The sequence below is a fragment of the Sturnira hondurensis genome, unplaced genomic scaffold, assembly GCF_014824575.4.
Source record: "Sturnira hondurensis isolate 20B ecotype Veracruz unplaced genomic scaffold, ASM1482457v3 Scaffold0004136, whole genome shotgun sequence".
Taxonomy (NCBI): domain Eukaryota; kingdom Metazoa; phylum Chordata; class Mammalia; order Chiroptera; family Phyllostomidae; genus Sturnira; species Sturnira hondurensis.
Genome location: NW_028076767.1, coordinates 13,383,312 through 13,399,198, shown reverse-complemented (window position 1 = coordinate 13,399,198; position 15,887 = coordinate 13,383,312). Strand labels below are relative to the sequence as shown.

At 40.2% G+C, this 15,887-nt stretch overlaps 1 protein-coding gene across 8 annotated transcripts in view; it reads left to right on the top strand.

Moving 5' to 3' along the window:
• The window catches only part of MYO1B (myosin IB), a 167,540-nt gene that overhangs the window by 87,398 nt on the left and 64,255 nt on the right, over window positions 1–15,887 (top strand). For all 8 annotated transcript variants that reach the window (XM_037043735.1, XM_037043740.1, XM_037043734.1 and 5 more), the window contains 2 exons: window positions 3,358–3,404; window positions 9,068–9,131. In XM_037043735.1, the coding sequence (XP_036899630.1) occupies window positions 3,358–3,404; window positions 9,068–9,131 (111 nt within the window). The remainder of the gene's footprint in view (window positions 1–3,357; window positions 3,405–9,067; window positions 9,132–15,887) is intronic.

The following is a 15,887-nucleotide window of genomic DNA, read 5'->3' as shown; positions in this document are numbered from 1 at the left end:
TCTGTGGTTGGCCCTCTGTATCAGTCAGCCCAGGATGCCATAACAAAATACCATAGACTAGATGGTTTAAATAAGAGAAATGCATTTTCTCATACTTCTGGAGGCTCAGAAGTCCAGGATCAAGGTGCTGGTCAGGTCGGTTTCCTTTTGTGACCTCTTTGCTTACAGGCCACTGCCAGCCCGCTGCTCTGTGCTCACGGGAGCTCTTCCTGGGCATGGTGGCGGTGGTGATGGTGGTAGCCTGGCTGGCTTGTGGTCTCACCCAACTATAATGACCTCCTTGAGACCCTATCTTGATATATCATCCTATTGGGGTTAGGGGTCCAAAACATGATCTGGAGGGCAGGGGTGGGATATGCAAACATTTAGTTCATAATACCATCAGGAAACAAAGCCTGGAGTGAGTCATTTTAATGCCATGGAGGTTAGCATAGACCATCCTTTATTTCAGAAATAGCAATTCAGAGTCCTTAACGTTGCTTTATAAGCTTGTCTTTATTGGCATTTAACGTAGTTGTTGGGATACCGTAGGGTTTCTCAACCTCAGCACTATTGGTATTTTGACTGGGTAAGTCTTTGCTGTGAGGGCTGCTGTGTGCACTGGAGGTGGGTTGGCAGCATCCCTGACCTCTAACCTGTCCCTCGCCCCACAGGTCCCTTGTTGTTACCATTGAAAATGTCCCCAGACATTGCCAAGGGTCCCTGTGGGTTTAAAACCACCCCGGATTAGAATCTCTGGTCTAGAGATTCTAATAGTAGTTTGGTTCCACCCTGTGTTCAAAGCCATGGAAGGTCAAGAGTTAACATGGATTGAGGCAGAGCTGCTTTGGTTGGGGCGATACCCTCCGTGTGAAGGGATGGAGCTCTGCCCATGGTCAGGCCTAGCCCTGTCCTTCCGGTTTCTTACCAGGAGATACCATGCACCTGTATCCTCCAGATAAAGGAATAAGAGTCACAAAAATATTTTCATTTGTGAGAAGCAAAGACCGAAACATCTATTATATTGTTATTGATCCTTCCCTCAGCACCTTAATGTATAAAAAAGCTATTAAGCTATTATAAAAAGTGCTACATCTTCATCTTATTCTAGTATTTGACTTTTTGTTTACTGACTTTTTCAGTCAGAGTGCTAGCTGTGTGTTGTATTTCTGCATGTGTTTATTTTAAGAATGGCCTGATCTAAAGGAGAAGCACTGTGGAATGCTATAGTTCGCATCTGGGATCAGAATCTGGCCCTTTATTCGATGGTATTTGAAGCTAGGCCCCAGTGCAGGAAACAGAAGAAATGTCTACTGTGGGCCTGCATTATCTTTTATGGGAATGCTTTACTTTTAAACTGGAGCTGCTACTGTAAATGAACATTTAGAACAATGAACTTGAAAAAACAATTGAGGAATGCGTCTCAAGTTTTCTATAATGGAACACTTGTTTTTGAGTCTGTGGCTCACAATAAAAGTCTTTAGTATCTAGAGCTAGCAATGTGCAACTCAGATTTGTTTGATGAAAAGATGGTTTATGGCTTGCAAATGGTGCCCTGAATAAAGTTTTTTTGAAGTAATTCCTTCACTTGCCCTTGACCTTCAAACCACAACAAACTGTCTTTTATATATTGACATGTTGAGCTGGACTTTGGAGCTGTGTAAGTTAGTTAACACCCACCAGGAAGGACTAGCCTGTGAAAACTCACAAAAAAATGTCATGTTCTTAATGATACTAGGTCAACACTCACCATTCTCAAGATTGCATTTATTAAAGCCTTTTAGCTGGCAGTGGAAATGGAATAAAAATGTGAACTTCTTCAGCCAGCATCCTTTTTGAGTATTTCCTGTGTGCAGGTTTTTCATCAATATAGCATCTCAGTTTATTTTGTATTAAAGAGAGAATTTGGTGTCAGGGAACTACCAAACCAATTCCAAGTGGTATCTCTGATACAAGGAGCTTTCCCTATGTTGACTTTGTGAATTTTGTCTTAACTGAGGAGGAGCCAATTAGTACTTTTTAAATGAAGAAACGTTTAAAAAGCCAGCTAATGTGAAGTATAACACATCAGGTTAACGCATTTGGCTACTGAATATACAAAGTGAACTTCAACTTAAACACACACTTCTGTGCCTGGTCCAGTGATTGCTTCCAAAACTTGGACTAGCTTTTAGCCTTTAGATATCATGTGAGCTCTTACTACTCTAATCATTTTCTCTCCATTTAATTTAATGAGGTTGTGGAGGCTTCCAGGGATTCAATGCCTGGCCTCTTAATCCAAAGATTCACTTTTGTTCATCACATCATTTCTTCTCCTTTCCTTGCTAGCTGCAGTATGGCCCATGGATCCCAGTAAACAGCCTTAGGGGATTGGCAGAAATGCAGAAGTTCATGTGCATCTCTAAGACACGCTGAACGAAAGTACACCTGAGCAAGATCCTGAGGCAATTGGCTTGCACATTAAAGTTTGAGATGCCTCAGGCTTTCAAAGCATCAAATAGGAATCCCCTGTTTCCATAACTTAACATTTATTCTACTTAACCCTTTGCCACCGTGGCCCAGATTAATTTGCCCCTATCCTGTGCACAAGCTTGGTGAAGCAGTTCTTTTACCTTATGACCCTGGGAACTACCTGTGTTAAACAGGAACACACTGCCTGGGTGGTAGCAACCTGTGGCTCTTATGTGCCCTCATTTAAAAGGGGTCCTGTGGGAGATCCTGGCTCTTCAGCAGTGGAGATTGGAGTTTGAATCCTGGGCCAGTTTGGTGTTCTTTATATTCTAGAAAGTTTCACTTAGGTCTGATGGACATGAACTACTGAAACTGTGTAGCGTATTTAGCCTACTGGAAATGATGTTGGTTTTCAAATCTCTTTCTCTTATATGTGTAATCACATTTAAATAGCTTTACTTAAAATAATTTAAATAATTTAAGGATTCTTTGGTTTTACTTCATCCGGAAACCTCATCGAGTTCCACAGAACTTTCAGTAATGTTAAGTAGTAGTTATCTCTGAAATAACCTTATTCACTGATGAGAATGTTGGAAGAGCATAGAAGTGTTGCTCACTAGCCACTTAAGTGACTGCTGTCAGACAATTAAAAGGTCCTGAATGGGACAAGAGTAAGTTTACAGTAATACTTGAAAAATATTCCATGAATCATAGGAATGACTCTCTATGAACTTACGATAGTAAGACACAGAAGCTTCAGCATACTTTTGTTAAGCGTGTTTCTGTGGAAATTTTGGACACAAATGTCATTGCTACAAATTGTATTTTCTAGGATTTATAAATTTTCAAATATTGTATTTGCCTTATTTTTCTGTATGAAATTGTTTTCTGTCAGTTTTAACCATGCATCAATTTCTTTCCTACTAGCTTTTGGAAATGCCAAGACTGTGAGGAACGATAACTCCTCTAGATTTGTAAGTATTTGTATGAGCGTAAGTGTTAACACTAATATTTGGCTCATGTATGTTTAAACAACCAGTAGATGTTTAACATTTCTTAATACACACATTTTAAAAATAAGAACACCATTGCTATTGAGACTCTGAGAGTTTTACATGGGCTATTTTTTGCTTTCTGGAACTTTCCTGTTTTCCTCGTGGAGTGACAAGGTTTGTTTTTTTTTTAATTTTTTCATGTTTTCTCATCATCTGCCATAAAATTTCATGAACAATTTAAATGAGGCTATTTAGAATAACTCCTACTTATCTGAGTTTTGGTATTTGGAAATCATAATTAAGAATCGGAAATTAAGTAGAAAAAAGAACAGCTGGGTGTCAAGTTTGTATACTCTACAGGCTTTGTCTTTTGTTCAGTGCTACCAGAAGTTGAGGTATATTCTAAAACTTCAGAGAGAGAAAATCATTAGGATTGGCAGCTAATGGGGGCAAGGAGAGAGGACTGAATAGTAAAAACAAGTTAATTGTTGTTTTGAGTTTGGTTGAGTTGGAAAATGCTAGTTCCACTAAGAGAAACATCTGCAGCCTCATTTCCCATCACTCTCCTGCATATCTGCCCACAGGACTCTCCAGCTGCACCCCTCCTAACTCTGGTTTATGCAGGGACAGACACTGCCTGGGGGAGCAGAGTGTGATGGTAGTCTTTTGAAATCGGCTCCTTTTTTTCTGTAGTTTAACTAATTTTATAAATTTTATAATGAAAGCTCATTTACTTTATAAGCTCTTTTCTCATACATTATTACTTGGGACCATTTCTGGTGATCTTTTATGCCTCCCTACTGACCCTTCCTGCCCTTTTTCTTCCATACTTTGCTCCTTTGGGTTTTTCCTCATTAGAGTTACCCAGTACTTAAGGCAAGAGAATGGCCTCCAGTGGAGATAGTTTTGATAGCTTGGAAGTGGAAGGTTCCTAATTCCAAGGCTGTGAATTTTTTCCATTGGATTAGCCTGGTCAGTTGTCTAACCATTTTGAGCCCTTCCTTTTTCTGTTGTGGTGACATGGCTAATCTCATTACATAAATAGAATTAGAAGCAAAGTGTGTGCAAATAGATGTAATCCCAATAGATCAAGCTTCTTTATGGAGATTTTATTTTTGCTGTTCGCAAATTATATACACACTTTACAAAAATATATTTGCAAATACATTTAGTCTCTAGACCATAAAAATCGAGAAAACCATATGGCTTAGAGTCATTAGTATTAGGTTGGTCAAAAAGTCTGTTTAGTTTTTTTTTCTGTAAAATAAAAGACATATTTTTCACTTTCACCAATAACATTATTGATCTGAATATTTTGAGTATGTCAGCTCTCTCCTGCTATTGGTTTCTAGTGCATAGAGGCCAGGGGTGCTGCTAAACATGCATAAGACAGCTCCACAGCTCTTCCAATGCATAAGACAGCTCCACAGCAAAAAGTTATTTGAACAAAATATCAATAGTACCAAGAAGCTTTGCAAACCACTTTTCACATGTCGGTCAGTCAGAGCACTTTCTCCATACACTGCACAAATCTTCTTTCATGTTTCAGTTGCATTTTTACATTTTTTGAAGTAATAAAGCATAATATGCCTAAAATGTTGCATTTTTTCTTCCTTCTTCAGTATTAAAATGGCTGCACAAAAATTCACCAATTTTGATAAGTTTTTTAAATGCTTGCTGATATGACAAGCTGTCACAATGCAATCTAACAAAATTGTTTCAAATGAAGGTAAAGACAACTAAGCGTTACTAGACCCATCATATAGAAAAAAACTAAATGAGCTTTTTGGTCAGTCCAGTACTTTGTGACATTTGAAATGTCTTGAAAGTCTTGACAGGCAATTTGGCTTATTAAGTAACTTCAGAGAAATCCTAATATAACAGACGTATTAGGATATGAGATTAATACTGGAGTATAGGCTAAATCATTTTATGCCCTGTTTTTAGTAATTTTCCTGCTTTATGGTCTGTGACTTGAAGGGTAATATACTCAAGTCCATATTATAATTTTATAGGAGGACTCTACTGTGTTTAAAGTTACTATTTTGTATAAAAGTGACTTATGACTTCCGGGAAATTGCATTTCCTATGACGGTGTTTGATGGGTTAACTCAGAAGGAACTTCTTGAGCTCTTCACAGAGATGTTGTAGACCCTGTGATGAGTTAGGCATGCTCACTGCAGCTGACACTTTAGACAAATGTTAGGTTCCCATGGAGGTGCCTTACAGGGTCCCCGTCTCCCCAGCACCTCTCGTTTGAGCTTCTGTTTTCCACTGTTTTTGAAAAAACAAACAAACCAAAAATTTCAAGGCTTTGGAAATCATTGTTCTCAACCAAAGATTCTGGGGGAGGGGTGAGGAGTAATTGTTGAGGATCTGATGTGTGCAGAGAGCCAGCCTACTTTTTGGAAAGTGTAGGAGAGAACCTGTAGGGTTGGGGAAATTTCATTACCAAACCTCTCCTTCAGTAGGCATGAAAAGTGCACATGCTTTATTCATTTGTTTAAAACCTCTGGTTTTTAAAAACATAGTGAAATTTTGATCTCCCTGTATCTCCTCTTGTAGCCTACTGTCTTCCTGTACCAGTAGCTGGAGTGATCTTTGTGAATTTAAGTCCCCTCATTACCCTGCTGAAAGCCTTCGGTGGCTCCCCCTTGCTCTTGGGAGACAGCACAGGCTTGTCTGGGAGTCCCTGCAGGAGCTGGGTGGGGCCTGCCCTGCCCTTGCCTGCCCCTCCTCGCCTGCCCCCACTCAGCCTCAGCACACAGGCCTTGTGACTGGCAGGCATGCCCAGCACATAGCACTTTCTGGCCTTAGGCTTTGGCCTTAGGCTTTGCAGTTGCCCATGCTCTGTCCTCAGATCTTTGCATGCTGGCATCTTGTATCATTCGCCTCAAATGTCACTTCCATGATGCCTTTTACAGACTCTGACTTACCCTGTTTTTATTTTTCTCAGGCATTCATTAGTCTCTGGAATTATTTATGTGCTTCCCTTGTTTATGTGGCCATTGACCTTAGAGAGTAGGAGCCTTGGGAGGAAATACCTCAGGCTTCTTGTTCATTGTGGTGGCCTCAGTCCCTAGAACAGTGCCTGGCGCCACACTCAGAAAACATTTCTTAATGAATGGATACCTGTTTTTAAGAAACTTATAGACTAGTCAGAAAAAATAGATGTGTTTAAAAGTAGTTAAAAGACAATACATAAAGCAGTAAGTTCCCTAGAGAAGATACAGATTAAGTTTTACGAAGTTCAGAATAGAGAAGCTGGAGGAGTCTGGGGTCATGGACAGTCCTGTGGGGCCCCTAGATTTAAATGTGCGAGAATCGGGTGGGAAGCAGGCGGAGCTGGCAGTACAGCGCGAGTAAGCCGAGAATTAGTGTGGGCCTGCACTTGTCAGAGTTAGTGGCCACACCAGAGGTTCTGTAAGAATCTGTGCACCGAAGGCCTGGAAAAATGGGTTGAGCCCTCAATTTGGAGGGCTTGGAGTATCTAGTTCAAGGTCTTGGACTCTTGCTTTGCAGGCAATGGGAAGCCACTGGTTATTTCCAAGTAGACTGGTGACATGATCAGAACCCAGCTGTTGGCTGTAATCAGGCTGTGGCTGGATGGGAAGGTTGCCATACCAGTATCAATGGGATTCTCGGTGCTGTCCGAGCGATTATTCCTGGTTGGCTTCCTTTTTCATTTTCTGCAGTGTTTATTCTATTCTCTTCAAACCTCTTAACCACACTGTAGGCTGATGATATCATGCCTGCTTCACAGAAATCTTTATCATCATCATCATCCCCCCCCCTCATTATCCAAGCCCTCAATCTTAGTGCCTCACCCATCCCTACCTCTACATACACACCCTCCTGCCAAGTCCTGTCTCCCACTAATCCTACGTGCTGCACCTGTGCTCTAGAATGTGTTGCCTCCTATGCCCCGGAATCACCTTCCGTCAAAACCATTCCCTCTCATAGGGTCAGCCGCTCACTGTCCTGGGAAGCCACCCTTTTCCCCTCCCTTTGTAGCTGCTCCGCCTGTGTTGTCCCCCACCATCATAGAGACCATCACTACCCACTCAGCTGCCTGGGACACATTCCTGGACTTTTTAATCCTTGTTCCTCTCCTCTCTTACCTTGTACATGCATCCAACCAGACCTGTCATTGCGACTCCCTGCATTATCTCTACTCCGATTACTTTCCCCATTTGTACTCCTGCTTAACACCACCACCATTTCTCGCCTGATTCCTGCCATCTGTTATCAGCTACATCTGGTCTTGATTGTTACGAGTCCATTCGACTCTAGCCAGAGTGATCATGTCAAGAGCAAGTCTGATCACTGCATGCTTGTTTAGGGACCTTTAATGATTGGACTTGGCCGTCAGGAGAACATCATGATGTCACGATGCGCCTCAGCTTCCCTCACCATCCTCAGGATGCTAGTTCCCACACCTGCTCTTCCTGCTCGGCCCCTCCTTGCCTGCCTGACTTCCTCTTTTCCCTTTGTCCCTTTCCTTTGTGCATAGCATGATGACCTGCTATAGGATGTGTCCCCCTAAACAATAATGTCCAGTTTATCTGTCTCAGGCCGCCCCGCCTCCCCAGACTGTAGGAGTTTGAGGGCAGGAGCTGCTGTGCCTTGGTTTCCCTTGTGACTACTTTCCGACCTAGGAGGGTTTATAGACCTTTCCCTAATGAATACTTAGGACTTTAAAAGGGCAGATGACCCATGATGATGAAGAAGGAAAAGGCAGGAGAGCATGCATGAGCTAATAAAAATTCACAAATTGCACTGTTGACTGAGTGCCATGTGATCCTGTTTCTTCTCCCTTACCGTTATTTTGAAAATAAAAAAGAGTTGAAGTAATTCTTTGGGAGAATTACCTATAAGCCATCGCTCTGACTATTACTAAGGTAGAACATAAAACAAAACCGAAGACTGCTTCTTAGATCAACATGCCCTTTTCCAACACAAAACAGCTGTCAGGACTATTCTGTTATACTTGTTACTCTTTAACTAGACAAGCATAAACCAATTATTTTAAAATTACAGTATGAAACTCCATGTGTGCTTCTCTGTGTTTAATATACCATCTATAAAGTGTAATATGAACCTGGTTATGTATTGCTGTGTAATCTAGATCAAAGCCCGAGAGAGTAATACTGAGCAGTCTTTGATTCCGAGCTGGTCACACCGTATAATCATGTATTTGATTGGAGTAGATATAAAAACAATACTTTGAGTGTTCCACTGTCCAGTATGTTTGGAGTTTCTAGCCATGACTTAAACATATTTTGCCTATAAAAATAAAATAATTTATCTTCCCAACTATATGCCTCAGTTTTATTGTTGAATTGAATACACACACCCTTCAAAATTTGAAACATATCTGAAATGGAAAACTTACATGATGGCTGAGAAGAGCTGTTCTTGAATTAGTAATAGGATATGTCAGTTTTGAGCTAATGGGGTGTTTAATATGAATTATTCAGGGAGGCACCTTGTTGTGTGTCATGGTTACATAAATGGTGTCTTTCTTAATTACATTTAAACAAATGTATGAAGAGCTTACACTTATGCTATTCTCTAAACAAGATAGGCTGACTGAATATTTTGAGGGGACCCTGAAAACTCACGAAGTCTTTCTTTGGCAGGGCAAATACATGGATATTGAATTTGATTTCAAAGGCGATCCGCTGGGAGGAGTGATTAGTAACTGTGAGTATCTCATTTGGATCCTTTTAAAGAAGTTCAGAATAGGAAAACATGCATTTATGGTGTTATTTGGTACAATATTTAATTTATTTTTAAGTGAAATAAATTTTAATGTCTAAAACTCCATACAAATACATAGCCACTGCTGTCGATTTTTTATTATAAGTGAATGTAGTGTAAACATTTTATATTTGTATTTAGGAACTTTTTTTTTTGCCCATGATCATAACCTTCCTCCCTTCTTTCCTTCCTTCCTTCCTTCCTTCCTTCCTTCCTTCCTTCCTTCCTTCCTTCCTTCCCTTGTTATTATTGTTCAAGTGCAGTTGTCTCCATTTTCCCTCCACCACCCCCCCTGCCACCCATCCCAACATCCCACCCTTGATCCTACCCCCCTTTTGCCTTTGTCCATGAGTCCTTTATACATGTTCCTTGATGACCCTTCCCCCCTTTCCCCCTATTATCCTGCTTTCCTCTCCCCTCTCCCCTCTGGTCACTGTCAGTTTGTCCTTTATTCCAATGTCTGTGCTTCTATTTTGCTTACCTATTTGTTTTGTTCATTAGGTTCCACTTATAGGTGAGATCATATGGTATTTGTCCCTCACCGTCTGGCTTATTTCACTCAACATAATGCTCTCCAGTTCCACCCATGCTGTCGTGAAGGATAGGAACTCCTTCTTTCTTTTTTCTGTATAGAATTCCACTGTGTAAATGTACCATAATTTTGTGACTCACTCATTTATTGATGGGCACGTAGGTTGTTTCCAGCAATTGGCAATTGTAAATTATGCTGCTATGAACATTGGGGTGCATAGGTCCTTTTAAATTGGTGTTTTCAGGATTCTTAGGGTATAACCCAACAGTGGAATTGTCGGGTCAAAAGGCTGTTCCATTTTTAGTTTTCTGAGGAAATTTTATACTGTTTTCCCAGTGGCTGGCATGTAGTGCACATAGAAAAGCCTCTAGAGTACACCAAAAAACTACTTGATCTCATAAGAATTTGGCTAAACAGCTGAATACAAAGTCAATATTCAGAAATCAAAGGCATTTTTGTGCACCAACAATGAAATATCAGAAACAAATCAGAAAAAATAACCCATTTGATATAGTAACAAGAGAGATAAAGTACCTAGAAGTAAACCTAACCAAGGAGGTTAAAGACCTGTACACAGAAAACTACACAACACTGAAGAAATTAAGGAAGACACAAACAAATGGAAACATATACCATGTTCATGGATTAGAAGAATTAACATCATCAACATGTCCATACTACCCAAAGCAATTTATAGATTCAGAGCAATCCCTATGAAAATACCAATGACATATTTCATAGACATAGAACAAACATTTCAAAAATTTATATGGAACCATAAACGACCCTGAATAGCCAGCCGCAGCAATTTTGAGAAAGAAGAACAAAGTCGGAGGTATCACATTACCAGACATCAAACTATATTATAAGGCCATGGTAATCAAAACAGTATGGTACTGGCATAAGAACAGGCACATAGATCAATGGAACAGAATAGAGAGTCCAAAAATAAACCCATGTCTCTCTGGTCAATTAATATTTGACAAAGGGGGCAGAAGCCTAAAATAGAGTAAAAATAGCCTCTTCAACAAATGGTGTTGGGAGATCTGGACAGCTACATGCAAAAATGTAATAGAATATTTTAGATGCTTGGGTCTTTAAGAGATGGGTGTAAGAATATGTTTTCTTATTACTATTTAAACTTTTAACCTATGTGTTTCAGGTTGTCTTATATAATTTCTAAATCTTTTTTAAAGAACACATAATCTTTACCTTTGAAAAACTTTTAGGAGTCTGCTAAAGATAAGTATTAATCCAACTGTATTTTCTGGGCTATAGACCTTTAAGCCAATCCAATAATAAAAAAAGATCCTCCAGTTGTTATTTTCTACAACAAAATTACTTTATGATTCAAAACATAGTTTAAATAGCTGATTTTCATTTAATAAATTGCTTGGGTGGCATTTACCTAACAGAATGAGGGGGCCTGTACTCCAGGTTTTTTCGTGAAACATTTTTGGCTTCCCATTTATTTGAACCATTGAAATGTGATAGACTCATTAGGTAGAAATACAGATTGATTAGCTTCCTTTAGTCATGATTTGTGATTGTAGAAGTGAAACATTTTGTCAAAGGTGAAAAACAAACAATGTCAGGTAAGGTTTGCTTAACAGCCCCAGGTCCGGAGTTGTGTGTGGTGGCCGTAATGGTCAGTACCTATTGTAAACGTCAGTCCTGCTATCAGGGCAGAGCAGCTGCAGCTGCTTTGTAGTTGATACGCTTGAAAAATTTAAGATGGTGACTCGGAGTTTGGGCACCTCCTATTCGAACCATGGCCTGGTTATCTTCTTGAACCCTTTTTTTTTCAGGGTCACACTGTCGAACCTCCCACTGCCCCTGTCTCCTCACCACCCTGTGGTGCTGTGGGAATTGCTAGAATGAAAATAATCTAAGTGTAGACTGGGGAGAATGTGACATATTGACTCAGCTCTCCAAAGCAATGCTCATTAGATTTATTAGAGCCGTGGCATGCATTCCTTCTTCAAATGAGCTTTTACGCCGAACCCCACACATGAAACAGATGAAACAAGATCGGATCTGGTTGAGCAGGAGATGGGTCGCTGGAACCCCCGGCCCCTGAGCTGGCCCCTGACACCTTCCTGACGAGCTCTAGCATCAGAGGAATGCCACTTGAAAGTTAGTGTTTTAAGTAATTTGGGCAAACTATGCAGCCGATTTTAAAAAAAGTTACTGTTCTTAGGGCTCAAGTGTCTTTATGTTCGAATCAATGGGATTGAATGAAATACATTCTGTGGTTCTTTCCACTTCCACCATTTTGTAATTTTTAAACAGTTTAATTTTCCATTTTGACTTGCCTACCTATACAATTTATGTGCCATGAAATGGGGTTATTCATATTTGCAAAAATGTATAGTTACGAGAGGAACATCTTGGACAGTAAGTCGTAATGTGAAATGAAATTGGCTAGGATAGTGCTACTTAGGTGAAATGGTTTTCCGTGTCAAGGAGGGAAGCAAAGTGCTTTCTCAGACCACACGTGATGCCAGAGTCCGATGATGCTTCTCAGCCTGCCAGGTTTGTAGACATACTCGCTTCCCAGTCTGTGCGGGGAGCCTTCCAGGGCGGTGTGGGGAAGGGGCTGCCCCAGTGTTAAGGCCGCCACTGGAAGGCATGATTAAGTTTCATTCTGAAAGATGTTCATAAAGTTTTAGCATTTACTTTGTACAGCACAAATTGACTCTAGTTATTAACTTAATGACACGCTATTTTTTACAACGAGGGTTCGTTTGCTGCTCTCACTAAAGAACTTTTATCTAAACATTCTGAAATGATTGATTCAATATTACTTTTGAAGGCTCTAGGAGAATATTTAAAGATTACTTTATTTTAAGTATTAGAAAATAATGTGGGTTTTCCATTCTGGAGTTTCAGCTCCAAACAGAAATGCCCTCCTGCCCTCTAATTCTTACGGTATCCATGGAGAATAAATAGTAAACACTCAGTTCTTTTCCAGTTAAGATTACTATATTATCTTGAATGGATTTCTTTTGATGTTTGTTACTATTTGTTCTCCCAATGAAGTTATATTGAAATTTGTGGTAGTGGGAACAGCCTGGTATTTTAGAGTGTCCTTTGCTTTGGAGAGAAGGGAACACGTCAGTGGAGAGAGCAGGAAATTTCACTCCGCATAGACAGAGGACTGACTCAGAGGCGGTCACTGGCAGCAGCTCTGTCTGCTGGCCTAAGGGAGGGGGTGGAAAGCAGTGGGGAAACCCACTCTTGTTCTCTCCAAACTTAGCTCCTGTAACCTTGAAAAGAAGTTGAGGTCTGCCATTTTGTAGAAGTGTATTTTGCTTCCTTTTCCAGCCACTGCCTAGTCAAGTACAGATTATTGGCTGTAATTATCACCCCGAAAAAGGCACAAGATCACTTGAGCCAGTTGTGTAACCAGAAAGTAGAAAAGAAAGCCCAATAAGTTACTCTTTTTCTGGAACAGAAGTGCTGTAAAACTTGTCTCGAGCTCTCTTGGAAGCTAATAATATCTCTGAGGGTAGCATCATCAGGAGAGAAGTGTTTAGAAAATAGAAAATGGCAAACATTTGCTTTATTTGAGAAGATAAAGTATGGAAGCACATCCAGATGTTTGGTTGATATGAGATAGCATTTCTCCTACTCTGTTATTGCTTGTTCGTCTCATAAAGTTTATACATTTGTGTGTGAGTATTTTGGATCTAGTGTATTACACTAGGCACTTGTGGAAACCTGCTGCTTTTATTAATAGTCCCAGGCACTTTTTTATAGCTGTGCCACTTGAGGGCAATTTAGACAGCAGAACATGTGGCGCGAGTCTCAGGGGCTTTTATCTGCTAAAAGTAGAATAGCACAGAGAGCACTGTATATGCTGTGAAAAGCCTCATGATTTCAGGTGTGCATGCACCTGTACAAGCTGTAAGGACAGGGCATGCAGCTGTCCTGTTCACGGTGGTACACCAAGAGCCTTGTGGTACCATTGGTACCCACCAAGAGCCGGGTACCATTTACCCGGCCCACAGCAGATGCTTAGTAAATGCTGGGGATGAAGAGGGACTTGGTTAAATATTGGCAGATGCACCTTTCTCTGCATCATTATTGGGGGCATATCTGTGAGCCTACTTCTACAGCTCTGCTTGGTTTTTCATGCGGTTTCCAACGTCTAACCAAAAAGACAACAGGTTACTTAATTCTCTGTGCCTCCATTTGTCATCTTTGAAATGGGGTAATAATAGTAGATCTCATAGGGTTGTATTGAGGTATAAATTATTTGTTAAGATCTAAGGCACTTGTAACAGTGCCTGGCACAGAGTAAGTATTCAATAAGTATTTGCTTTTTAAATATTGTTATATTCTTTGTTTATTGTCTTTAGCCCCTCGGCAAATATATGCCTTATAAGAACAGAGACTTTTTTGTTCAGTTCATTGTTGAATGACAGCAACAAAAATCGTGTCTGGCACTTAATATATATTTTTGAATCAATTAATGATCACACAAGGACGCAGTATACAATTAGTACAACTATGACTTAGAAAAAATTATTGAGAAATAAGGCTTCTGGTTTATTGGGTAATTTTATCTGGATTAAAACAGTTTTATTTTATTTATTTATTTTAAGAATAAATTTAATTTTTTTTCCAAATTTTATTTTTTATTGTTTTATTATAGTTGTCCCAATGTAATGTAAAAAAAACACCTTTATTGAGGTATAATTGATGTGCAGCATTGTATTAGTTTCAGGTGTACAGCATAATGATGCTTCAGTATTTGTGTGTGTTGCTAAATGATCACCACAGTAAGTACCGAAGTGCAGTGGAGGGAGGGGAAGATGGTAATGTCATGGACTGCGGCTGTTTTACATCTCTCAGCGGCAGTGACCTGCAGGTAGAGGGGCTCTGCCTGGGAGCGGGGCTGCGAGGGAGCCCTGTGGTGAGCATGCGCAGCTGCTTTCTTTCACTGCGGTACACGTGCACAGTGAACGATTTGTAGGAAGACATGTGCCCCCACCTCTTTTACTTTAAAATCTGTCATTAGCACAACTTCTTAATTATCATCTTGAGGGTCATGTTGCCTATTTCCAGAAAAGTATAGTTTATTTTAGAATATCTATTCCAAAATGTGAGCAAACATAAATTCCTAGAGAGAGTTCTCCACTGAAACTGCTATCAGTTATGCCCACTAACTCACTGGTTATTTGACACTCTTTCTTTAGGGGTGATTATCCAAGACAGCGGAGACAAAGGGAGATAAACTGTAGTTAACCAGGTGGTAGGCCCACGATCGTTGCTAAATGTGTCATTTTGCCTTGATGAAGGGGCGTGAGTGGACTGGAGGAGCCTACTGCCACCCACACACTGTATTCCATCATGTCCACCTTGGAGTCATTGCAGGGGAGCCCAGGGGGACCGGGGTCGGCCAGTTCCCCTCAGGGCGCTCTTGTCACTCTGGTCTTACTGTCAAAACAAAGACAAAGCCGATTCTTCCTTAAGTCTCTTTTTTTTTTAGCTAGGTGGATTACTTTTTATTTATAATAAATATCAGTAATGTCAAGATACATCAATTCTATAATTGTACCACAGTAATGACAATTAAGTCACTTTTATCTCAAGGTATCTTCTTTGGACCATTTGCCTATTTGAAATTTTCCTCTTTCTCATGGTGATACTTAGGCATAAGAATAACTGCAGATCTTTAAGTCTATGTCAAGTAATTACACTATAGAAACATTAAGGGTAAAGTTTTTAAAAAATTGTTGACACTATTACAGACGTCCCCCAATTTACCCCCCTTTGCTTACCTCTACGCAGCCCTTGCCCCCCTTCCCTCCAGCTGTCACCACACTGGTGTCTGTGTCTGTGGGTTCTGCATGTTTGTTCTTTGGCTAATCCTTTCCCTTCTTTCATCCAGTGCTCCCCACTGCCCTCCCCTCTGAAATCTGTCAGTCTGTTCTGGGTATCCATGCCTCTGTTCCATTTTATTCATTAGATTTGACATATAAGTGAGATCTTTCTAAAGTCTTAATCAAGAACTTGGACCATTTCTTTTTTTCAGGAAGGAAGATTTTTACTAAAATACAGACACTTTGATCATACTATCTAATCCTTTACTGTTGTATTCCACACTAATGTGTTTTCTTTCCAAACCCCTACTTGTCCTTTTATTCCTTTGTCTGTTG